The sequence below is a fragment of the Aythya fuligula genome, chromosome 1 (assembly GCF_009819795.1).
Source record: "Aythya fuligula isolate bAytFul2 chromosome 1, bAytFul2.pri, whole genome shotgun sequence".
NCBI lineage: Eukaryota > Metazoa > Chordata > Aves > Anseriformes > Anatidae > Aythya > Aythya fuligula.
In genome coordinates, this window is record NC_045559.1 from 35097364 (window position 1) to 35123795 (window position 26432).

General features: G+C 38.7%; 1 protein-coding gene across 2 annotated transcripts in view; it reads left to right on the forward strand.

Moving 5' to 3' along the window:
* The first annotated feature begins 12556 nt into the window (after positions 1–12556).
* Positions 12557–26432, forward strand: part of USP15 (ubiquitin specific peptidase 15) — a 71970-nt gene continuing 58094 nt past the window's right edge. For both annotated transcript variants that reach the window (XM_032185992.1, XM_032186002.1), the window contains exon 1: positions 12557–12703. In XM_032185992.1, the coding sequence (XP_032041883.1) occupies positions 12615–12703 (89 nt within the window). In that variant the 5' untranslated portion in view covers positions 12557–12614. The remainder of the gene's footprint in view (positions 12704–26432) is intronic.

The following is a 26432-nucleotide window of genomic DNA, read 5'->3' on the forward strand; positions in this document are numbered from 1 at the left end:
TTTTTTTTTTTTTTTTTTTTTTTCTGTAGGATGATCCCAAGGAGCAGCTCTTCAGAGATGCATTTGTGTCTTTTCTCTCTCCTTTCCAAGCATCTTTTCTTATTGCAACTGAATAGCTTTAAGACTGCTACCCATCTTTCAGATGTTTCAGGTGGGTTTCCAAAATGCACAAACTTTGCTTCCATAGGAAACCTAGCAAAAGAAAATGCAGACTGCTTAATCTATTACACACTCAGACTTACAAGGCCATTTATTTTATAGTGTAACTTTGCTAAAATTACTTAACACCTGAACTTGCACTGTCAATTTAAGTGTTCCACTAAATTTTCTGATGATTCCTCATTTTTCTACCCAATTAAGAGTTTATGGAATGTGCCTGAATTGACCATTTAGTCTTTGCTGATGAAACCCTAGTTCCTGTAACTGCATGTTAGTGGGTTACCTCTCCTTTTTTCTGCCTTCTTTAAAAAAATAAAAAAAATAAAAAATAAAAATAAAAATAAAAAAGCAGATAGTATGAAATGCTATTGTTTACATCAAGTTTTGACATCCCTCCAGTGCAGTGAAACAGGCAGCATTGATAACAGTGAGAGAATACCAGATTGGCCTCCTCTGTGTGCTAAACTCCAGCTAAACTCCAGAATTTCTACAATTATTCCAGAGAGAATAAGATTAAATGCTCAGCATTTTTCTCTTATTGCAGGCTTATGCTTACTCCAGCTCTTTTTGATTGTATGTATTTTTCTATGTTAAATTAATGAGCTTTGCTTTATTATCCTATCACATTTTAAGCTTTGATTAGTCTAGCTCTTAAAATGTACATAAAAAGAGTTTGATTTTATTAGCTATTATTTAAATGATCACCTTAAATTAATCCCTTTGTAGTGTGAAGCTGTTTTTGTTGCATTACAATGGCTGCTTATCCTTCCTGACCTGAGATTATGTAGCATCATAAAAATTTAGCAACAGATTTTAAAAATTAAAGGGAAATTTTATGAAGCACGAATGACAGCCACGCAGGTTCATTTATACTAGCCTATAACAATGATTCCTTCCAAGCTATTTTTATGGAAAAAGGTCAATGCTATGAAAACTTAGAAGGTAAGGTTTTAACATGACTGATATTTTAAACAAATTTCAGCAATTTCACATTAAGATATCATTCTCAGCAGATTGATTCAGAGCCATTTTCATGTCTGGTAACACAACTACACAATTAGTAAATCTGTTGTGGGAGTCATACCCAGCAAAACTTCTAAATGTTATCCCTGGAAAATGCACACGTGGATAAGCATGAGCCAAATTTACTCTTTTTGTACACAAGTTTGAGAAATGATGATGACCCTTGTTCAGAAGCAAAGTCCATACACCTCATTGATTTCCTGGGGTTAGATTTGCCTGGTTTGGGGGTTTTGTGTGTTTTTGTTGCTGTTTTTGTTTGTTTGTTTGTTTGTTTTGTTTGTTTTGTTTGTGGTTTTTTTGTTGTTGTTTTTTTTTGGGGGGGGGGTTGTTTGTTGATTGTTTTTAATAGCATAATAACACCATAATATACCCTCTGCACACTGGAATAGCATGTGCTTGCTCAAAACACCTCCACTCTGTCACATCTGTTTCAGCCCAAACTCCCTCTGTCATGTTGAGCTTGTTCTCCCTTTTTACTCTTCTCCTGTATTGTCAGTTCTGCCGGAACTGTGGGGTGAAGGCAACTTTCATCCTAGTGTTCATTGATGTCTGACTTTCTTCCAGGAAATCCAGTACTCTCATTACATGATGCACATCTTTTGAGGTCAATGGATTCACTCACTAAATTGAGACATCTGAATTCGATCATAAATGCTGACAGAGTATATGATTTTTTAATGCCATAATTTAACATGAGACAATATTTTTTAAGTACTTACACAAGTCTTCATGTGCACACCCTGCTCATTCTAAAGAAAAGTCAAACTAATTCATTCACATTTGCTCAGCACATTAAAAGCCACCTGCCCTGTTACCACCCTCAAACAGGTAAACAAGTGGACAAGAAGTGGTGGAAATAGGTTTTCCAACACAAACTGAAATTAAACATTCTTGGGTTGTCACGGATCAGGAAGGAAGAATAAATGGGCAACCAAGATGATTTTGCTCATATGAGAGCAACAAGCTACATTTTGTCCTCTAGTCCAAACTGATGGAAAGCACACAAGTATAGTGTTTTTTTAATGTGTAGAAACCCAGACCTTAAGATGATCTCTTGAACACAAGCAACACTGACTTATACCAAGAAAATAACTGCAATTGAGAAGGCTGTTGGATCTTTCTGAATCTAGCTAATGTTTGTATGTTTGCCCTGGGCAGGCCACAGTGGACCATCTTCCAGTATTCTTGTTTGAAGCAATAAACTGTGCAGGTAGCTGTGAAGATGAAAACTCACCATCTTCTTGGAAACTGTAATGGTACATGGGATCTTACCAAAAGCGCCAGGCTGCAGAGGTCTGGATGACGGAAGTGGAACACACCTTCAATTCAGACAAGAAACCAATGCCTCATCTTCAGTTTTGTTGCATCTAGCTTCAAAAGTGTCTGCTTGTGTTTTATATTCTCTTGGATATTCACATGGATGACTACAAATAGAAGGCAGGGAGGAGTTTCTGTGGGGCCCACAAACTTAATACAATGAAAATGCTCACCTTGAGGGGAAAAAAAAAAAAAAGAGTGACCTCATCCCAGTGGCTGTTGTTTTCTCCTATCACACTTAAGGGTCCTGAGCTGTGAGAGAAGAGCCCTTGTGCACAGACACTGTCTTCTACCAAACTACTAGTTTCTCTTTCATGGTAATATAGCCAAGGGAAATTCCCTACCACTCTGGTAGGGTAATTTAGATGCAGAAAGGTAGGGAACGACCATAGGGAACTATATGATGGACTGGAGAAGTGGTTGATGTCCAGAGGCTGTGGTGGGCCTGCTGGAGGTGCTGTGACACCTTTGTGGTGGCTGGGGCATGGCTGCCCCCATGGGCCTGCCAGATTCTGCTGCTTCTCTGTCTCACTCCTGCACTGCAGAGGGCTTGTCCTCAGCCAGCACCATCCCAGAGCTCTTCTAAATCACCTTTCCAGCATCATTACCCCATCAGAGGAAAAAGAAAATGTTTTATGTATTTATTTGAAGATCCTTATAAATTCTAAATGAATGAACTTAGTTTTACAGGGTTCGATGTCAATCAATAGCCTTTTTTATTACACTATAGGTTGAAGGTCATTCCAAATGTCACCAGTAAAATAATTAGATCTATATATGAACAAGGCATATGAGTCTGATCTACACTGACTGACCATCTCCTGAAGTACTTCATGCTTCATTTTTCAAGGAAAGTCCTGCATAACTTACAACATTTACATTAAACTCCCAAATAAGGAAGAGCGTATCTATATTTCCATTGCTAATGTGTCCTATTTTTCAATAATTTGTTTTTATTGTAGTGTCAGCTAGCAAAAAAGCAAGACTGAACCACAGATTTTCACTGTCAGAAGCAGACAGCAGCAGAAAAACGTGCTTTGTCCCAAGTGCAAGGTTAAGGTGTAGATTGGGGTTAAAGCAGACAAATCACTGAGATATCTAGAGAGCCAAAATAGGTGTCTAAACACTTCTTACGATATGTATCAAGGAGTCTAGCTACACTGGTAAGCACATTCTCAAAGCCAGATTTTCCCATTCCCACCACCACCCCATAAATCCTCAAGCCCATGTCTTGGGGCTGCTTTCTATCCTAGATTGGCTGTTCGAGTTGTAGGAAATACCTGAGATTTATTTTTTTTCTAAGAACATTGCAGCAATTTGAGCCCAGATCACCATTAGCCAAGCAAAAAGAAATGAGTCAGGGGACTTTTTTATAGGTCTGCTGCTCGGTGTAGGTATACCTGCAGTAGATGAATACTACAACACTTATTCTCACTCTTACAGCTGGATTTCCTCTACTAAATCTACTATGTGGGCACAGCAAATGCTCCTGGATGTCTAAACCCCTAGACATTTATCATTTTGCAACTCTGCAATTGGGAAGTGACATGGCTAATGTTCCCGCATGTTCATGGCTAAAATATTCCTGCAGCCAGAAAGCTATTGAGAGGCTTATTTTAGGTCTAAACCCCAACATCCAAAGCTGAAGGAACTTGCCAAGCCTTAAGTGCCGAGCCTGACAGTGTTCCATGTAAGCCACTTCTCTCCTCCAGTTCTTTACATGCAGAACCCAGTTCTGATGCAGCCCTAGAGTCTAGGAGGCACACTCTCCAGCAGTGAGCTAATGTTCAAAGCTCTCCCTTTTTACCTGACCAGGAACACTTCTTGCATAATTCCGTATGCCCTAACAAGTTTTGCTTTTTAAGCCTCATCCATCACCCAGTGAGACTCCTGTCATACAGCCAACATCAGGAATATCTGGTTTTCAGTAGATAACAAGGTCTGCACACCACTGTACAAATCTCCTTCACCCATAAAGCCAACACTTATCCCCTGCAGTACCTGTCTGGGAGGCTGGAATGAAACCCCGAGCAGACAAGCAGAGAGCACTGTGCCCATAATCAGTGCAACTCCCTGGGAGGAAGGCAGTATAAATTCAAGTCCCTTCCATATTTGGAAATCCCTTCCATATTTGGAAGTGACAGGGAATTAAAAGGAATTTCAAAATTGGAAGTAAATGTCCTGGTTATTGTACAGGTTGTCTTATTCTCCCTTATGTTTATTTACTTACTTGGAAAAAAAAAAGAAAAAAAAAATCTGCCTAAGAAGATGATCTGGTTTAAATGAGTGCATAATTCTAGGAGTATGTTCACAGCTTAGGTTTTTCAGGAAAGAAAACTTGAAATGGTTGTGTGTAATTGTATAATTTCTAATGCTTAATTCTAGGTTATCTTAGGTGCTTCCCAAGCCATGGGTTTCTAAGGCCCCTTTTCTTGGGTGCCAATTCTTCGCAGGTATTTTAAGAGTCCCAGGACCTGACCTTGCTGTTAAACCTATGTACTGTACCTTGGGATTCCCATATTTTCCCCCAAATATAACCTCTAATACCTTTACATTTCAAATTTTTCAATAACTGTACATTTATAAGTGCATGTTATGAATAAAACCTAGGGAATGAAACAGCACCTCGAACATTTTCAATATTTCAGTTAAAATGATTGCACTTTACAAAGATGGAAGGCTATAATGCTGGGGAAGAAAAAAAAAAAAAAAAGAGAGAGAGAAACGGATTGTAATTATTTTTCAAAACATTTAATTAATTTACCAATTAACTTGATTCTTCTACATAGGCAGTGGGTAAATGTCGTTTTCCAGACACAGACAACCCTGCAGAAAAGGCTACACCCTCCCTGTTGGAGCGCCTGTGTTTGATTTGATAGTAGATGCATGCAATCTCTCTCCAGCTCTTTTCAACAAGCTAAGACTAGACATTAGCCTTTAGGTATTAAACTGAGATCAGATGAGTCTTATACATGGTAAACTAAGAAAAAAAATACTTTTTCATACTTACATACATACAAACATACATACATACAAAAATATTTTTTCATACTAATACATAGAGGTGGGGGAGAAGGTTTTTGTTTGTTTGTTTGTTTTAATAGTATGTCCACTTTCATTTATGCCTTTTAACTCCATTGCAAATTAGGAGAAAAAGAAATTGAGAAATCAGTTGCAACTTACAGCTACAAGCGAGATTCCAGAGGTGCCAAACACCTGCAGTCCCCACTGACTCAAAAAATTAGTGCCTCAAAATATTGTTCCCACAAAAGTGATTAAGATCACTACCTGGTGATCTTTCAAGGTCCCTTCCAACCCAGGCTGTCCTATGATTCTCTGATTATGGTTCATTATTCTTTTAACTTCAGGCTTATATTGTCTAATTCTAGAATGGAATAAAAGATTTGATCATCATTTCAGGCAGTCTGCCACATCTCTGTGCGGTACAGAAAAGGCACAGACTATCAAATTTCTGTGAACACAAAGTAAGTTTTTTAGTTACTTGTCATACGATCATATTTTTACCCTTAAACAAGTCTAATTGCAACATGTACCATTGTTTGTCACAATATACTGCCTTTCTCCACCAGCTATCAAACTTTTACCCTGACTCAGTAACAGGTATTGGACCATGTTGCATGAACTGCTCTAATACAACACATGAGCCTTGCTAATATTGCCTATTTTACACACAGACTATATTTTCATTGCTACCTGCAACTACATGTCATTTGCTTTCTTTTTCAAATGATGTTCCACTTTTGTTGAAGATTAAACACAACAGTATTACATTTCTTTTCTTAGAATAATTATGTTATGTTCAGCAGATATCAAATCATGTCTGGAAATATAATTTACATGTGTACCAGGAGAATAGACTAATTTATAATAAACCATGACATTACCTATCAAACAAATAATTTAAGGCCAACACACACAAGAAATCTTTATTTACAAAATAATGAACAATTTTAAATCTTAACGTCTCCCATCTCTATTATGTTATGTGCGAACAATTAAAATAGCGGTCTATCTATACGTACATCTACATCTACAACTAAATCTACACCTGTCTCTGTGTCTGTGTCCATGTTTAGGTTTAAATTGTATTGATATCTGCATCTGTATCTCTAACTTTCTATAGATATCATCATGTTGTTAAGCTTCACAGAGTTCCTGCATCAGAAAAGTTATCCAAGCTTGTCCAAGGTCACACAGAAATGGCATCATAATTTAAATCAAAGCCCAATGAGAGTTCCGGGAGTGCTGAAGTCATATATGAATTAGTACCATGTGTAACTTAAAAAGGAAAAAGAAAAAGGAAAAAAAAAAAAAAAAAAAAAAAAAAAGCCAGAACAAGCCACTAGCATAGACATACTTATTTAAGTATAAACTTTGTAATTGCCAGTAATTTATACCAAAGAATTCAATGAAAAGATAATACCCATGAAGTTCATTAGTTGTTTTAAGAGTTTACATCTTTTTGTGTGTGTGTTAGTCTGGTGCTTTCTTTCCTTACTACAATATAGCTTTCAGTAATACTAGAGAAAGTTTGTTTGTTTGTTTGCTTGTTTGTTTTAATACAGATACTTTCATATATCCAAGCCCCTTTTTATTTTATTTGTAATGTAAAACAGTTAACTAAAGCACACATGTCATTAAAGAAAAGACTGAAAATGGAATTGACAGCACAGTTTTAAAAGTCTTAAGAATATTTTGTATCTAGAGTGGTTAACACATTGGCTTTGTTGTGCTTTTTGCCTCATCTCAAGTACTAAAAAGATACTGCACTTGTTCCCATGCACAAACACAAAGAATAAGACCTGCTACACATACAAGTATGTTCCCTTTGGCGTTGTTTGTATCACCCACTGAAAATACCTCTCCAAACTCATACATCCTCTCCAGGAGAGGTGACAGAAGCATTCTTTCTCTCTCCAACATGTAGGATGACTCTTCTTTCCTCCTGGCTTAGCTGAAGATGAAAAACAGCCAGTAAGAAAACCCACTGGGGCTACTAGAAGGAGATTTACACCCATGTTAAGGCATAGACATCACACAAGTCATCAAGGAAAGGATTTCTTTATCCCTCATTTTTCTTCCTTTTTATTACAATGTTTACTACTTAAATCTGTTAAACATGTAGCATAATACTTCTTGAGACAAATACTTCTTGACACATTCCTTTTTTTCATACATTAAACTCATGTTGAAGTCCATAATATAGTTTTATGAGGGGCAGATACTATTATTTTTAAATGAATACTTTTTGGATATTCAGATACTAGGTAACATAACATTATTGACTGTAGGGGTGAATGGGCTTGTAAAGAGCTCACAGGAAGGAGATCCCCTGACTGTTCCACTTCACACTATGCTGCAAGCTTAATGGATATCATCCATATATGTATGTGTTTGTGGGGAAAAAAAAAAAAAAAAAAAAAAAGTTGATCTAATACATCCTATATACATTGTTTCATGTTCTGTTGGAATTCTGTGTTATGAATTCTATGATGATGATGTTTCATTCTGCCTAATGAAATGAATGGTGATTTCTGCAAATTGACTTGCCTATGTTAGGTCTGACTATAAATCTCTCATTGTCTCCTCCCACTTAAGCACAACATTTCCTTATAGAACAGCAGCGTATTTTTGGCACATGGAGTGCCAACCTTAGCAAGTCTACATGATGTTTAAATTTCCTACATCTTCAGCAGGTAATGCTTTAACCTTACATTATGAATCTTCCTTAAAAACTTTTAACAATTATGTAAGTTAATATGTTTCACATACAGTTAATATATTTGATTTTACTTCTTAATTTCAAAACTAAGCAGTTCGTTTCATAAGCATAGAGGAAAAAAAATGTGGATCCATCCTGATGTGCAAAGCAGTTATAGAAACTGATAATAATTTTGACATATCTGTCAACCATGGCTAAAACCTATTGCTACCATACCTTTAAAATCAATTGCTGTGTTTTAAATTCTTGAAAGAAAAACATTTTTTAAGGAGAAGTACAAAGTTCAACTCATTTGTACTAATTTGAAAATAAAAATTTTATGTCTAGATGAAAGCATTGGGTTTTGATCTGATTAAGATCAGATCATAAAAAAGCCTGTGTTTCAATCATTCTTCTTTCAAGTCCAAGGCTCTTAGAATTGAAGTGTTCAGTGTACATTAAACAAATGCTTATTCAATAGAAGTACAAATTAATAATTAAATTTATTAAATTAACTGGAAACATTATTTTAATTGTGATACACAGCATTTTTAGCTTATTACTTCTCTAATTAATTGTATATTCATTTAAGAAGTCATTCTCCAGGAAATTTAAAAATCAAATAAAAGAATGCTTCCCAGTATTAAAAAAATCTAAATTGAAGGGGAAAACACTGTCATTTCCTCCCTTGTGATGTAATTAGGAAGACTTCTGGAACACCCTTAGTTGATCCTACTGAAATTTCCCTATCATCATTCCCCTGTATTCTGATCAATGAAATTTCTGACTTAATTCTTCTAAGGACACTGTGCTACTAGACCATGAGATAAGAAGGTGAAGAAGACAGAGTATGTCATGTTACATAAATTAAAAAGTAACAGTCACTTCTGCAGGAGTCTATACACTTGTTCTCTCATTTGAAAGATCCTTTCAGTAATAGTAATTACTAAAAATGTACTTAAAAATGCAGCAGACTGATTAAATCAACTATATAAATATACATTTTTTAAATGCTGCATTTTTTTTCTTATCTCAATAAAGGTGTGTTTTCACTATTATATCTAGCAACTGCAATCCTATCTAGCTACAAAAAATAATTTAACATGGTCACACTCAGCCTATGTGAATGGAGCAAACCATGTGCAGAGTAGATTAGAGTCAATACTGTCCAAAAATTCCAGTGCAGTCATGTTTTAACTTCCAGGACAGGACATATTAATTTCCCCACTGCACTGCCTTCCAAATGTATACCATATTTCTTTCTCTCTTTAAAAAAATGTGCATTCTTATCTGCTTCTATCCCTCATTCATTCCCTGCTTCCTTGGGTTCCTCCATCTTTGTTTAGTACTGATTTTTTTTTCCCACATCGTTCCTTCTTGTATTTACCTTACAGAATCCCTGCCTTATCTTGCTATCCATTGCTATTTCTGCTTTCTTGCTTTTATTATTGAGTTGTTTCAAAGATGCTTGTAATTCTAGCATTTAAGGATATATATATATATATATATATCCAGAAAGTAGAGTATGGAACAAAAACAGCAGTGGTGGCACTGATAATTGATCTTGTGCTCCTCTCACATATTCCAAAAGTGTATTAGGCTAGTAACATTAGCTCTAAAACAGCTTCCATCAGATTTCTCACCTAAAAGTGAAATTACTTACATTACCTATATGACTATATGCGTGAATGTTAAATACACACTCATCTGTACCCATTCTGTTGTGGCAGGCTCTGTGTCTGACACAGTTCTAGACTAAAAGGGAAATTCATGCTACCACCTTAGTTATAAGGCCACCATATACAAAAGTGCTTGGTAGATCATTGGAGTAGAGAATCTGAAGCCTCGTTTTCCCCCTCCATAAATTCGTAACTATTGTATAGAAGGTTTAGGAAGAAAATAAAAAGTGGAGAAGACAATTTTTCTCTAGTACCCATGAGTAAGACTTACAGATGTCTATCATTTCTACAGACTTTATTGTGTGCATGAGTTTCCTCCATTGAGAAGCAGAGCTTCTTATATCCACAAAAAAAAAAAAAAAAAAAAAAAAAAAAAAAAAAGCCATACTTTAAGTTTCTTTATCCAAGTCCACTAATTGACTTGAAAACAAGAACTGAGAGCTTAAATTCTATGTTGTATTGGGAATCAATAGAATCATTAGAGTACACAAGTTGTTATCTGCAGACCATTTGCTGAATGTCTGAGCCTCTATGCATTGCATTAATTGTTTCCTTTTTAATGATCAATGTTTAGAACCACAAAAAAAAAAACACGTTTAGAAAAGTGCATTATATAGCAGTGAAGTCAGGTAACAACAGAGGCCCAGTGGTTACTGGAAAGTCTGCCACTTCTAGCCTTACAATTTCCTGCTTTCAGTTATATCAAAAGCAGGAAGATATAAATTTATATTACAAAAGATTATTTTTCATCAGAGAAGGTAGGTGGTCATTCATCAGTATCTCTGGCACTGTTTCTATCTACTAGATGGTTTAAATTCTGAGGATCCTTGGGCACCTTTGAGGATAAGTGTATTTGGAAACAATTCCTTGCTAGCTCAGAAAACTTTTGTGAAAATACAGATTTATCACTAATTGGCAATTTTCAACAATTTTGAGCAGAGGAAAGACTACCTCAAGTTTACACTGCTGTTGTACTGTAACAAGCACAATTGCTTCTTGCACAGCACTGAGAGTCCCAGAGTTACTCATCTCTCCGTTTTGATTCTTAGAAAAAGCTCTGATTTAGATGGCATGTCATGTGCTTTTCTGTCTAGTAACTGTAGCACCTAATGTCTGTCTAGTATCTGTTTTTGTACCATGAATAGACAGATCTAAGGAACACAAGTAACTGCATTTATGCTACCCAAAGCATAGAGCCGTAGGTGGCTCCAGGTGAGTCTTTTGGCAAATCAATCATGGTGGATCAAGAAATATTTTTTCCAAATTGACAAGAAAATATCTTTTTTGTAATAATTTAAGTTTGGCATACAGGTAACTTTTGGTGTTTAAAACATTGTATTTGTTTACCAAGATGAGGAGATGTCTCCACATGACAGATATCTTTAATTTACTTGTCCTTCATCTTGGAATTTCATATTCCAGCTCTTACAGATGCTGTGAATGTCACCACCAGTCCTTCCAACCTCTTGGGAGGCATGACTTCCATATCCATATTCTCTTCCAGATGCAGGCCCTGACTTTGCCTTTACTTCAACATCATCATCTTTACTGATAATCCTGGCAAAATATTTACTTAGTTTTGGACTACTGTGGCTGCAAAGGAACTTTACTCCCACTCTCTTTTTTTGCTGTGTGCATATCTAAAGAGTAATCTCCAGTACTATTTATAACAGCTACATGCTACTAGCTCATACGTGCTAATTAGCCAATAGGTAATAACATCCAATAGCTTATAATATACGAGTGGCAGCCGATGATGCATTTCTAGCGTTAGTCATACATTTCAGCATGCTAAAATGACTTGGGTGGAGGAAGGGGGCTCAGTATACATCTGCGTGCATTATGGATACGCTGCTGGATCTGCTGGAAGGAACTTTTAAGGAGTTTGTAAGCAGCATTCTCCCCTGCCGCAGCTCAAGGTTTCTGTACAATTTTGTGAAGTCTATACACAAGAGAGAAGAGAAGCTCCTTGTTACTGCAGTGTAACATGGGGACTCGTTCGTGTTTTGGTGAGGTGCCAGATGTCAGGCTGCAGTGTTTGTACAGACATCAGGCCCAGATAAGAGGGACTGAAGCAAACACTACAAACTACCGTGTGGTTTTGTGAAGGTCTGGGAAAGTTAAAGCAAGCCACCCAGCACACCCACATTCCCAACAGCATTCGCACAGCAACAGAGGTTATGCGGCTATCACAACGCCGGGACTCCACACCACTCAAACCTACGGACAACACATTCACCAGCAAGGCGCATGCACCTCAATGAAAACACTGAAGGATTGCAAAAAGCCCTTTATTCCAGAAAGGCGAATTCCCCTTTCCGCCCCATTCTGAAGCGTGGTCTCACAGACCACCATCTGCAGGGGGCAAGCCGGGCTCTGGCAGTGTTATGGGGACAAGGGGACATGAGGACACGGGGACATGGGTACGTGGGGATATGGGGACACGGGGACATGGGGACACGGGGACACGGGGCCAGGGCTGCTGCCCGCCCCTCCGGCAGGACGCGGCCCCTCAGCGCCGAGCCCTCCCCGCCGCCAGGCGGCCTCGCGGCGCGGCGCCTCCCCGCGCCCCCTCCCCGCGGCCCGCGGGCAGGGCGGGGGCCGAGGGCGGCTCCCCGGCGGCGTCAGTCCCAGCATGCAGCGCGGCCCGCTCCTGCCCCTGCCGCCGCCGCCGCCGCTGCCGCCGCCGCTGTCGCTGCCGCCGGGGCGAGAAGATGGCGGAGGGAGGCGCGGCGGATCTGGAGACCCAGCGCACGGACGTGGCGGCGCTGCTCAAAACCGCCCTCCGCAAGGGCGACACTTGGTGAGGGACGGAAAGCGGGAGGCGACGGGCACCCGGGGCTGGCCGGGCGGCTCCCTCCGCCCCCGGTGGCGCTCGGCCGGCGCGGGGAGCGCCCCCCTGCCCCTCGGCCTCCCCCTGAGGGCGGTTGGCGGAGGGGGGGGGGCAACGGGCGGCCGCGGGGAGGGGAGGGGAGGGCAGGGGAGGGAGTGGGGGGGGCGGCGCCGTTCTGCGCCCTCAGCCCGGGTCCGGGGGGCACCGGCAGCGGGGGGGGGGGTGAGGCCGGGGGCGGCCCCGGGCTCTGCGGGGCCCGGAGGCCGCGGGGGGAGCTGCGAGGCCCGGGGAGGGCAGCCCCCCGGCAGCGCTCCTGCGGTTCTTCACCCCGAAGGGAGGAAGCGGCTCGGGTGGTTTTTTAACCAGAAATTACAGCTCTGGCCTCGCTGGGGTGTCCTGGAGCCCGTCCGCGGCTGTCATTGCACGCCTGGCGTTTAAACTTTGACGGCCAACGCGTGATGCCCCCCCCCCAAAAAGGATCAGTCCCCGAAGGTGCGGGCAGGCCCGGCCTGGTGGTGTTTTCCGCAGCAGCACGGAATCCGCGCTGCTTCTGGGGGCCACACGGGTTGTCAGCGCAAGGACCCGCGGCCGAAAAGATCTGGGTTAAATAAACACGGCCTGCCAGCCTGCGCCTGGTAACCCAGCGCCTCGAGTTGTAGTTCTTCGAGGCTAGGTTGCACGCTGGGTGTTTTTTTGGGGGGTGGTTTGTTAGGGTTTTTTGAGGGAACGGGAAAAAAGGGAACTGACACTTTTTCCACCACGCAACCTCTTCATCTCTTTCCTCGTGAAGCTGTCACCAAAGACAAAGGCTGAAGTGTTAACTTACTGAAAATTAAGTACAAATACGCAAAAGTAGAGCTAACCCACCTCGTTTCAGCTGTCATCACTCACTGTTCCAGTTCTATAAAAGACTATATTTAACAGTGTTGATACTGCAGCATGTGTCAGAAGCATACATTCTGATGCATTATTCAAATACTGCTGAGTATATGTTCACTTTTTGGCATCTGAGCAGGCTGCTCTTCAACCGAAAAAGTATAAGCAACTAGAAAAAGGAAATCAATTGGAGTGGTAGTGTTGAAAATGACCGGCAGTAGTACAAGAGTGCTTAGGCATGTAATCTTCTAAGAGATTTTTTTTAATGATATTGTTGAGTATTTCCTGAGTACTAAAAAAAAAAATAATCTTGAACAGTTAGTATTATTCAAAGTGAAACTAACTTCATGACTGGTTTGCGTAATGACTAACACGGTGCACTTACGGGCAGAGTTGTATTTTTTTTTTATTACGCTAAATATTTTTAAATGGAAAAATCGGTTAAGTGAAATAAGCTTCTAGACATTCTCAGAAAATAAGTATATTTCAATGCGATTGTGACACTAATATTAATCCAGTGTTGCAGAGCTGAATAAGCTATGGCAAAGTCCCATTAATTTTGACTTATGAACTATTACATCTAGGAACATGAATGCATATACAGGTACATTCATAGGATTAATAGTTAGAGCTATGTATTTAACTTCACATATTAAGGAGTGTGTTTAGTCCAAGTGCTTTATTCAGAGGTATTTTGGTAGTAGCTTTTTATTCTTCTGGGGCATCGGTAAGGAAACATAATAGTTAAAGTGCTGTAAGTCATGATTCAGAATTGCAATTTTCATTCATTCATTCAATAGTAAATATTGCTGAAAAATGTGAGCAATGCTGTATCAGCTTGTTCTGTTTGAGCTTTCAAGCACTATACTTAAATACAGTGCTTTTAAAATTACCAGCTTACACAGATAATCTCCCAAGAATTCGGAGAACTGTAGCTATGTATAAAGTATAAAGCTTTGGGGGGTTCCCCTTAAGAAAAAAGGAAATGAAGAATAGAGCAAGGAGAGGCAAGCCTTTTACTGTCTAGAAAGGGCAATGAACTTCTTCATTAGTTCTTCACATTTACTGTAGAGAGAAAGAAACGAAACTGATTTAAATGCAATGTTCCTAAGGTTAGATAGTAAAAAGTATTTGGTAGAATACAGTTATGTTCAAACACCCTATTTGAACAGACCATGAGTTGTAAAATTTGCTTCATGGGATGTTTTCAAAAATACTTGGGGCATAGTATGGATAAAAATATATTGCTTCAGTGGATGGACAAGATTGGTATCTTCTGACTGTTCTGTCTTCAGGGACAGGAATCTGGGCTAGTCTGTCCAGTGGTCTTTTTTGCGTTCTTTTATCGGCAGTTAATAAATTAAATGATTAAACTAGGTGAGATTGAGGATTCTTTCATCTTTCCATTTTCCTTGTTTTTCTAAATAGATAAATTAATTAAACATCATATTTAAGCTTTTCCAAGCAAGAACCTCCTTATTTTATTAGTTGTTTCTAAACTACTAACTACTTTTGTTCGTGAATTCAGCATTAAAACCACACTGTCTTTCCTCAGAACTTGCATTATAGGTATTTCAATGTTTTCCAAAGGTCCTTCAGGTTCTGCGGTTCAAAGACCTATCGTTCTGTTTCAGAAGAGAATGCTCAGTTTCATCTTATATCTCACTGTGTTAGGATCGCGTATGATTGTAATTCTGCTGATGAGAAGTGAGAAGAATTTTTAGTGTTTGTGGAGATTTTAACCTCTTGTTCGGAAAGAGAAAAAAAAAAAAAAAAAGGTTGTTACAACTGCAGACAAATGTGAACTCAGTGTCTTCCTGTATCCACCCTCAGAAAGTTAAGAGCTGTTGGCGTTCATCAGTTTTTAATCACTGAATATTTTACGTGACCAAGTGGTCTTAATGTTGTCATTTAATGCCTTTGGAGCTGCAGTGCTACTCTTACGAGCCTTGCCAAGTTTTTCTGCTTTTACAGTGTCACTGAGATACAGTTTTCAACACTGAAAGGTATTGATCTTGGAACAGTTTTCTCCAAGGGTTGCTGAAGGCTCTGTCAGTTCTTGTGTGTGACTTCCTTCTGTGTGATTATCTTTGATTTTCTCCCTCATATTGAGGTGCAACTTGTTGCCTTTACCTTTAAGGCCACTTTCAGCCCTGCTTTCCCTGTAGTTCTTGTTCTGCTGAAGCTCTCTTAGTCAGCAATGTTGCCTCAGTTACTTAAATAAGACATTACAGTTGCTTTCATACTCTTTACTTTGCTACCTCTTATGTGCATTGACCCTCTGTGGTCTAGACTTGAGACCACATATCTCACCTTCAGGTACCACCTGCCAGTAAATGGTTCACTTTGTAATGGGTAGCAGTGACTAATAGCGACCAACAGCATAGACTTAGGGAGTTTCACCAACTTTTCTCTCTCTTTCTCACAGAATTTCCCCAATGTGCTTTTTTCATCTAACAGAAAAGAATATAAATGACATTTATATTTCTAAAAGCAGTAAAATGGAAAAAAAAAAAATAGGCTGTTACAGTGGGCAGATAACTACCATGAGTTTATTTGGTGTCTAGGGGAAAAAATGCAATCTTGAGATGCTTAAATAGGGAATACTGAGTAGCAGTGTAGAGATGTACAGTAATATATGCCTGATACCATTCTGATACCCAGTTCTGGTGCCTGCATGTCACAGAAGGTGCTCATTTGGAATGAGGTCAGCATTCTCAAATTTTAATAGAGGAGGAGAAATCCTTGCCTAACGGAAAAGAACTTAATAGCTTTTGTCTATTTCAATAGATTGTTGAGTGCTGTGCTGATGTACTTACTAAGAAGACATCTAGGCTAAGGGTTCTTAAGAAGAAGATGTCTTCTAGGATAAAGGTTCTTAAGAAGAAGACGTCTTCCAGGATAAGGATTTTTAAGCTAGCACATAAAGATTTCTAGCTGTGATAGCCGATGAATTTTGGTGCCATTCTTCAGCTTACCTAATGCTGAGACAAATGCTCAACCTGTTCTTGATTTTTAAGACTTGCAAATTACAAAAACTACAGAAGTGTAATATTTTGTGTTTTTCCAGTTGTGTCTCTGATACACATCACTTCTCAAGTTCACTTCTGGTGAACTTCTGGAATCACTTCTGGTGATTCCAGAGGGGTACTACTGTTATTGACAGAGTATATTTCTTGGAAGGTGAATAACATATTCTCATTTTTTGCACAGTAGGAATTTTATTGGCTGTTTCTCATTGTAAAAGTCCTAGTCACTGAGAAGAGAATAGGTAAAATTTTAAGTGGGGTAAAATGCTTTCCAATGAATGATTTGGGAAGTTCATATTTAAAGGATTTCCCCTCCAGAAGGGGGGAACACAACTTTAAAGTGTTTCCGCTCAAAAAAAGCATTTTAATGCTGATTATAAAGAAAACTTGAGTCTTAAGCAGGAACATACAGCCCTACCTGAAAACCTTGCAGTGCCCATCATTGATGATAACCTTGCTGCTGAAGTGCTTAGCTTTAATAGCGTTTTATACCGTGGTCTTCCTAGTGTTTTCCATGTTTGATCATCCATCATTGTGCTGTGCATTAACAAACTCTAGATTGAACAGTAATGGAAGATTTTATGTGATTTCAGTGACAGCATGGTGACATGTAATGGACCTGCACATTTGGAAAAACATCCTGAACTGTTACAATGAGAAACCAGTATGAAGAGAAATAGGGAACTTGTTACTGTTACTTTTCCAAAGATAGATTTGACATTTGGGATCTTTTTCTTTCAAATGGTCATTTCAAAAATTGCTGATTTTTTGGCTTTGAGATCTTATAGCTGAAGTTCTGTGTTTAATTTATTTCACTGGCTGTGGAATGGTGCACTATTTCACCACCAGTTTATGGAGATGTACAAAGTGTTCTGTTTAAAATTCTTCTGGGAGAATGCTTGCAATGGAAATAAGTAGGTGCAAATCTCTTCTGGTGATTAATTGGGCAGGGTGAGAAAGGCATGTTTGTGTTAGGCTTTTACCTGAAAACAAGAAGTCAAACATCGATTTAAGAGTTAAATTGTTTGTTTGGTTGGTTTTGGGTGGGTTGTTTTTTTTTGAGAAACCTTTACTTAAGTGGAGAATTTGTGCACGTATTCAAAATACGTGCTTGTTAATGCAGTGTTCACAAGTAACTTTAACACACAAATACACTCATTTGTTTTGACTTACTCAGGGTTTTGGTAAGCTCTTGGTGTGTTATGTGTGAAGTGCTGCTTAGGCTACTGCAGCACATTATGAGAACTGAGCATGGGGGGCTTTAGCGGGTATTTGACTGAAAGTTGATTTGGAAATATGTGGGTGCATTTCATTCAACAAACGTTTAATTTCAGAGGAGGGATGTGAAATATGGACTACAAATTCTTAAAACTGATTTAAGTGATTTTTTTTTTCTTTGACCCATTTTTTCCTGTGGATTTACCTACTTTTTGAATAAATTGATGGCTTAATTTTTATGTAATAAAGTAGAGTAATTGCCTTCTTGAACTTTCAAGCACTTGTTAATTCTGAAAGAAATTTGAATTTTGAAGGCATTCGTTAATCATGGGTATACCTTGTCAAGCAATTTTGTCTAGGCTAATCAAAGTAGAAATACAGGTACAAAGTCCTTATTATCTTTCTTATTTTCATAGTTGGAAGAAAGAACAAAAATTAGATGTTGTGCCTTTAAACAGGAGTCCTAATTTGCTTTCAGCAACACCGTTCCACTTTGTCCTCACTGTTGCTTCATCTGTACTCATGCACAGTGACAAGGGTAAAAAAAAAAAAAAAAAAAAAAAAATCCTTAGCTATCTCTCTGGACAATTTGCACAGTTTTGCTGTTAAAATTATGATTGCTTGTGTTCAGAAGATTTGATGTTCTAGAAGTACACAGTGGGGAAATGAGTGTGTCTCTCCAAAGTATCTCAGTAGCACATTCAAAATCAAAGCAGTTAACTTTAAAGTGAAAGACTGACCTACTGGGTAGTATAAATAAATTTAGGTTATGTTACCTGTTGTTAGTTGTGTCGGTATATAGCTGAGTAATGTATTCAGAGTGTTTGAACAGTATGATTATGATCTTGATATGCACCATTTTTTTTCAAAAGCATTGTCCTATCAACCCATGTGTTAAGGGAAAGAATGAATCCAGTCATACTTCTACGATGTTGATGTTAAGGTTTATTGCATCAAAATGTGTGGTAAACCACAGGTGAAGTTAAATTACACAAAAAGCCATAGGACCATGAAAGAATTTTAGAAATCAATTAGCAGCTTTCCTGCTAGTTGTATTAATTGTTCACTGTTAAGTGAACAATGTCCATACATGGTCACGCAGCAGCAAAATTTTAAAGCTTTAGGAAATTTATTATTAATTTTTATTATTGGTTGATTGTAATAGCTTCATTCTTTTGTTCTTGTTAGTGTTTGAAGGCTGTTATAAAGTCATCCCAATTTTGCCTGCCCAAATTCTCTACACTTGATCATTCATAAGGATGCAGCCTTGTTGGTAATTTTAATTGACTGACCGAATATGAACACATTTGAATATAATGCATGGCTACCAACTGATAATTATGTTTTCATATTTGAACATAGGGCTAAGAGGACCAAAATATTTGTTACTGGTATCCATATATTGGGAAAACATACTGGAAGTATTATGTACCATATAATTCATAGGTTATGTTGAAGAAACTGCAAGTCCAGTAATGAATAAGTGAACGCAAGCAGGAACCAGACTGATGGCCCTGCAGCAGGGAGATCAGCAGACCTTTGTAGATGCTGGAAATACTCACCATTTTGTCTCGCTTTAATGGGACCCAAAGAATAACAACACCTGCAGTGAACCGTTTGCTGAGTGGTGTTGTCTGTAGGAGCTAGATGAGGTCAGAATAACTGATCTAAACTCATCCTAAATATAGATTTAGTCTGTTTAGTGTCTTCAGCTGAAGCAAGTTTGAAGTAGTCATCTTTCACTTATTAATGCTGGTTTACATAATTTCTAAACAAACCTTGTTTGCTTCTAACAATAAGAGTGAAGTAAAAGATGACATGTCTTAATACAGCTTTGAGGTATATATTATTTAAAATATTTTAAGGTCGTAAGTAATGTGTATCTTGAAAACAACCCAAGCATAGGAAAAGAGGAAGAGGAATAAATATTGTGCTTTGTAATTGTCAATACTTGTCAAGAAATCATTCGAATAAGAGTTACTTAGAGAAAAATTATTCCAAATGGGGAAGTTAATATTAGAAAATTGCTTCTGTATGGGATGAGCTAGGTATGACCAACAGTTATCATTGCTTTTTGAGGAAGTAGTCAATTTTGTAATGTCAGCAGATATGAAGGGACATCTTCATTATATTTTTCAACCCCTTTGCATGATCAGTAAGCTCACACTGGCCTGAAGTAAGACTCGAAGACGAGCGAATGCAATGTGAGGACAAAGGGTTCGGATAAGGCCTTTTGTCATCAGCTGCTGAGAGGGGAGTGTTGCTGGAGGTTATGGTGCAACAGCATATCTAGGAATCCGAGACAAGTTTCTCCTTCAGTCTTGGCTACAAGTCCTCCGGGTGCCTTTTAGGCCCCAAGCTGGGTTCGTTAGCCTGTCCATTAGCTTGGCTGCCGCTGTCTGGGAGCGAAATGTTGTGTTTCCTGCTTGAGTGAAGTCTTGATTCTAGCAGGGACAAGTAACAAACATAACTTAAATAACTGTTTTAAAAAACAAGCAATCCATAGTTTTGAACTTTGCCGAGATGTCTTGGGGTAGCATTTTCCATCAGCTCCAGAGGTGGGAAAGCTGCTGCAGCATTAGGCTGGTTTGGAACCCTTCCTTGGGTTAGGTAATAGTAACAAACAGACAAGTGAAACATCGTAACAAGCCTGATGTACAGGCATTTTCTATCTCTGTTTTACTAATGCACGGTATGCTATTTTTGTATCTGGGACAGTACATATTCAGTGAAGCATATCTAGTCTCGGGTGCATGCTGAAAGTTTTTGATGTTTCCCCTAAAATGTGCTGAAACTCACTTAAGAAAGGCAGTTTGAGTGGACGTAGTTGTTTTTACTTGAGGTACGTCTTTTTCCCTGAAAATACTGAAGGTCTGGCATAGGTAAATACTTTGTTTTCAGATGGTCGATTATATCATGGGTATTGTAACAGTAACAAAAAGATAAAGTAGGTTGTAAGGTTTGCCTGCTTTTTGTGTAGGTGAGTAGTCTTGTTGATCTTGCTGAGAATGCTGCATTGAGTATGTTTGTAAGATCAAAACCTGTAGTCTTAAAATTTCTGATTTTTCCCTTTTTCCTGTAGTGCTAAGAAGTCTGGATTTTAGTGTGCTTTAAGTGCTTTAGGAGATTCATCCCCTAAGCTGCGCGTGTTACAATTGCATTTCTTCTGTAGCATAATCTTGAATATGCTAAATCCTTCTTGTATAAAGATGAGGGAATTGTATGGTATTTGAACACAATTTTCCATTTTTCCTAATGGAAAATTTGGAAAAAAAATGAAAAAGAAATGGAAAAATTGAAAAAATTCCTTGCTTCATCTGTTGCTTGAGAACAAGTTCTTGTGCAGGTACAAGATTAAGATACTGGGACTGTGTTCCCTAGTAAAGCAAAACAACTTCTCCTACCCATATCAGATTGCCTACTTTCACTTCAGTGGCAATGCTAACATGCCTAATACATACAAAACATATGTACATACATATAGCCAGTACTTCACTGTGAGAACTTGCAGCTACAGTGTTTGTTAACATTTTTAAAAATCTGTCCCTATATCTGTAATTTCCCTTTCTTGACTACATAATTCACTAAAACCTTCTGTTTGTTGTAATGCGTATGTTATCTCACAGTTGTGTAAAGCTGGTCTACTGAGTTCACTCTTAAAAATATCTGTCTGAGAATAAACTCCCTACTTGTTTAAATTAAGAAGCATAAACAATGTTGGTGGATCCTGAGTTGATGAAAGGGTATTATCTCTAAATAGAAATTAAATTCATTACCAGACTTCTTATATAAATATCCTGCTCATCTCTGTTCACAAAGGGTGTTAAGAGCTGAATATCAGGATAATGAATAAAGCAGTGCTTTCTAAGTTATAATTTCTTGTCATGGGTAGGCTCTGGTAAGACCTCAAAGATCAGAGGGCTGGAACAGCTCTCCCATGAAGACAGGCTGAGAGAGTTGGAGGTGTTCAAGCTGCAGGAAAGAAGTCTGGGGAGACTTCAGAGCAGCCTTTCTGTACCTAAAGGACAGTTGGGCCTGCAGGAAAGCTGGGGAGGGACTCTTTGTCAGGCAGTGCAGTGATAGGACAAGGGGGAATAGCTACAAACTAAAAGAGGGTAGGTTTCGTTTAGGTATTAGAAAAAAAATCTTTACTGGATCAGGTTGCCCAGAGAGGTTGTGGTTGCCCCATCCCTGGAAGTGCTGACGGCCAGGCTGGATGGGGCTTTGGGCAACCTGGTCTAGAGGAAGTTGTCCCTGCCCATGGCAGGGGGTTGGAAGTTGATGATCCTTAAGGTCCCTTCCAACCCAAACCATTCTGTGGTTGTATGAAGCCTTATCAAATCTATAATAGTTTCAATCCAAGTTTGATTATTAGGTTTTGATGTGGTCTGTAAGCAGTCCTAACTGTGGCATTGCACTGTTTCTCCCTTAACCAGGAAGATCATTTTGTTACATCTTTTTGTTTTGATTTTGCTATTTAAAAATTACTATTCAAGTATAGATATATACAGCTTCATATCACACGCTGTATTAACTGAAGTATAAAGCTTTGCCCTTGAGTGCACGCAAATTACATGATCTTCCCTTCTTTCTACATGATCTTTTCATTAGTCTTCAGAATGCATCCTGCAAAAAAAAAAAGGATGGAACCAATTATTTGTCTGCAAGTAATCAGTTTTACTGATGCTTAATAGATATTAACTTATTTTTAATAGCTGCAGAATTCAATTTTAAGAATAGTGCTTTGCACCAGTTTAACTTCTTTATTCAATTAGTCATCGTGTCTTTGTCCTCACGTCCAAAATACACCAGCTAAACCAAGTACTACTCATTGTGCATTAAAGCAAGAAAAAAGGAAAGAGATAAAGACAAAATAATTTAAGTAGCTTTCAAACTTTTGGCACTTGTCCATTTTTCATTTTGCTTTTCTACATTGTACTACTGGACAGATTTTGTTTAGATAAACTTAGATTTTTAAAAAAAATTATTTATTTATTTATTTATTTTTTTTAAGATTTGGTTGTTCTTAAGAGGTTTTCTTTCCAGGCAAAGAACTTGACTGTGTCTATTAGTTCTTATCAGTCATATATACATTGATGATTTATAGATGGCTTTTGATCTTTTCGTGCTAGATATATGAATCTATTATTTGAGCATGTAAATGCAGGTTCTGAGATTAGAAAAGAGCTATTCTAGGTTTTTGCATTTTTGTGTTAGGAAGCAGAAACATTGGAAGTCTTCAGTGTAAGGAGAACTTGCAGAGAAGAATTTGGTCAGTAGCAAAATTAATTAATTGAATGTGGAAGAATAAAAGTTGATGAAGTGTTGAAGTGGTAATGATGAACATTTGAAATCTAGAACAATGGGTCCCAAGGTTTCTTGCACTGTTATGTCCAAAAATAAAAATTTTCTGTTATTTGTATGATCAGACATTTAATGCAAAGCATTTGGAAAGCAGTGTGGTTCTACAGGAGCAGTAATTTGTTAGGCAACATGTCCATTGTTTTAATGAATGCCTGTGTGATAATTTCCCTTCTGAGTAAAATTATAGCTTTGTTTTTTTAAGATTCATAGTTTCATTCAAATCTAGATGAATTAAGTAGAGGCCATAGGGTGGAATGGGGGACAAGGCTGGCGGGTTTGTTGGGAGAACGGATGCCCGAGGGTGGCTGTGTTCATGAACACACCTCTGTGGCTGTTAGGGAACAGTGCTGGGAGGCCACAGCAGAGCAGGAGAAAGGTGAGAGTGCTGTTGGCTTTTAGAATGCTTGCAAGACTGAAACTTTGTGTATAAAGCAAAGGATGATGGCATATCACAGTAATCATGTTCAGTATCCCTTTTTCCATTTATTAAAGAAAAATGACTCAAGTATTAAGAGTCAGTTGTAAAAGGAATTGGGATTTGTACAGGCAGAGTGAAAGGACTGGATTTTTGCAAATGTGGGAAGAACTGCTGCTACTTGTACTTTAAAAAGACAAAGACACAAATACCAATGATTCAATTATCAGCCTTTTTCCCTTGCCCTGGGTCTGCCAGGACAATTATCTCTAATATCAGACTATATTCAATTACATATGAACTCTGTATAATGAAGTCACTCCATTTAACTTTATCGTACCAATTCAAGCTTCCATGGTAGGGTCTAGTGTGTGTTTTTCTGTTCCAGAAAACAGAAGGTAATGCTCATTTGATTGCAGTGGTTAGTTATTGTTTAGCGAAAATTTGTTTGTAAGAGATTTGATTTTCTTTTTGTAATTTTCAAGTGAACTCTATTTGGTTCTCACTGAATTTTCCAATTCTTATTCATGTGATCTTTTAAATTAAGGAAGTTAAATTGCCTAATGTAGGTTCTGTCCACTCTTCTCTTTTCCCCACTCATTTGTGGGTAATAGAAAAATACTTTGCTCATGAATTTGTTTAGAGGAGAAACTTTAAAAGCCTAATGCTTTCTCTTTTGGGTCTGTACCTCCACAAACATTCTTGTGTTCATTGAACCAAATCAAATCTTAAGATATCTGCATCTATTGATTTTAAGAAACAGAGGTACTTAGTATCTTTGTAAAATTTAAACCTATTTTGCTTTTTTTTTTTTCCTCCAGTATTGCTTAGGAGGACTTTAGGGTAGTAAAAATATAATTGATAGCTTCTAGTAACAAACATACCAAATATTGTAAAGCATACAGGGGAGCTGTTGTGATGCTGCTTCACTTCTGTATAGTGCTTCACTCCATGGTATATGCCTGTTCTCACAGGCTTGTCGTTTTTGATAGTAGAAGCTGATTCCCTTTTAATTTCACAAGTTTGAGGTTTGGTACATATGTATTGCTGCAGTGATCATTAAATCTGGTATGGTACTATTGGAACCTGAAAAGGTGAGTTCAGCAAAGGCTTTAACATAAGAAAGTAAGGCTTTATGTGGGTACTTGTGTTGCAAAATGAGTTTTTCTGTGTGCAGAGAATCACAGAATGGTTTGGGTTGGAAGGGACCTTTTAAAAAAAACATCTAATTCCACCCCCCTGCCATGGCAGGGACACCTCCCACCAGACCAGGTTGCCCAAAACCCCATCCATCCTGGCCTTGAACACCTCCAGGGATGGGGCATCCACAGCTTCTCTGGGAAACCTGTTCCAGTGCCTCACCACCCTTGGAGAAAATAATTTCTTCCTAATATCTAATCTAAACCTGCCCTCTTCTAGTTTAAAACCCTTGCCCTATCACTACACCCCCCGACAAAGAGTCCCTCCCCAGCTTTCCTGTAGCCCCCCGTAGGTACAGGAAGGCTGCTGTGAGGTCTTCTTGGAGTCTTCTCTTCTTCAGGCTGAACAACCCCGACTCCTTCAGCCCCTCTTCACAGGAGAGGTTTCTCCAGCCCTCTGATTATCAGAAGATGCAGCCCCACTGTATCAAAAGTGTGGCCAGCAGGACGAGGGAGGTGATTCTCCTCCTCTACTCTGTTATCGTAAGACCCTGCCTGGGCAGTTGTGTTCAGCTCTGGGGCCCCCAGCACAGGAAGGCCATAGATGTATTAGAATGAATCCAGAGGAGGGCCACAAAGATGACCAGCCTGCTGCGGCAGGCTAATTTGGAAGGGTTTAGTATTGCAAAATCATGTTAAGTATCTCACCATTCTGGAATAGGGCTTCAACCATGCAGGTTCGTGATAAGCCTGATGTGATGTAGTGTGCCCCAAACAGCCTGTTAAGTCACTGCCACTTCCCAGGTTTGGGAGGGTGGAAAATTATGTTTTTGCAGCAAAATACTTTTCATATACATTTCTGTAATATTGTTTAAAACCAAACTTTTTTGTTTGTTTTTGTTTGTTTGTTAAGTTCCGGTTCCAAAAGCAATTTGAGACCATTGTCTGACTGCTAAGTGTTTAAGATTACAGAAGGAAAACATTTGTGACAAGTACAAGGGCAAAGTTATGTACTGAACAACCTCAGAAGAGACAGCAACTAGTAGTAGGGATAACTTTTGACCAGTAGTAGCAGGTCATGGTAGTAGAGTAGACCCAAGACCATGTGTTACACTGCAAGATGGCTGAGGTACGTGCAGCAGAGTGGGGCTGGCAGTGGTGTGGCAAGGCAGAGAGCTGGTCCTTAACCAGCATCTGTGCCAATTGAGCCACATCTCGGCCCCTGCTATTTATGTTGTTGTGCATGTGGTAGTTACAGACTAAGGCTGTGGTTCGTAATTATTCCTAATGCTAGGAGTAGCTTGTTCACAGACTTGTTATTAGTGTTGATGTAATCATATTTTGAATCAAGACTATTTACCGTGTAAATTAGGATGTTGTCACAGATGTTGTAAAGTTGCCTTTCAGACCTTGGTGTTTGATATTTGTGAAGAAATATAGGGCAAGTAAGCATCCAAAAGCCTGTGGTGATCTCATATATGGGTATCTAATGCCTCTTACCTCGTACTTTGTAAAGAGCTTTAATCTATAGATCCATATGCTTAAGAAGTACATTCTATAGAAACGGAAATGTTGGGGCTTATTGAGAAGAGAATCTGATGAGTTGACTACTAAGCCTTCTGCTTCAAAGTATTACTCAGGAGAGATCAGTCCTTTAG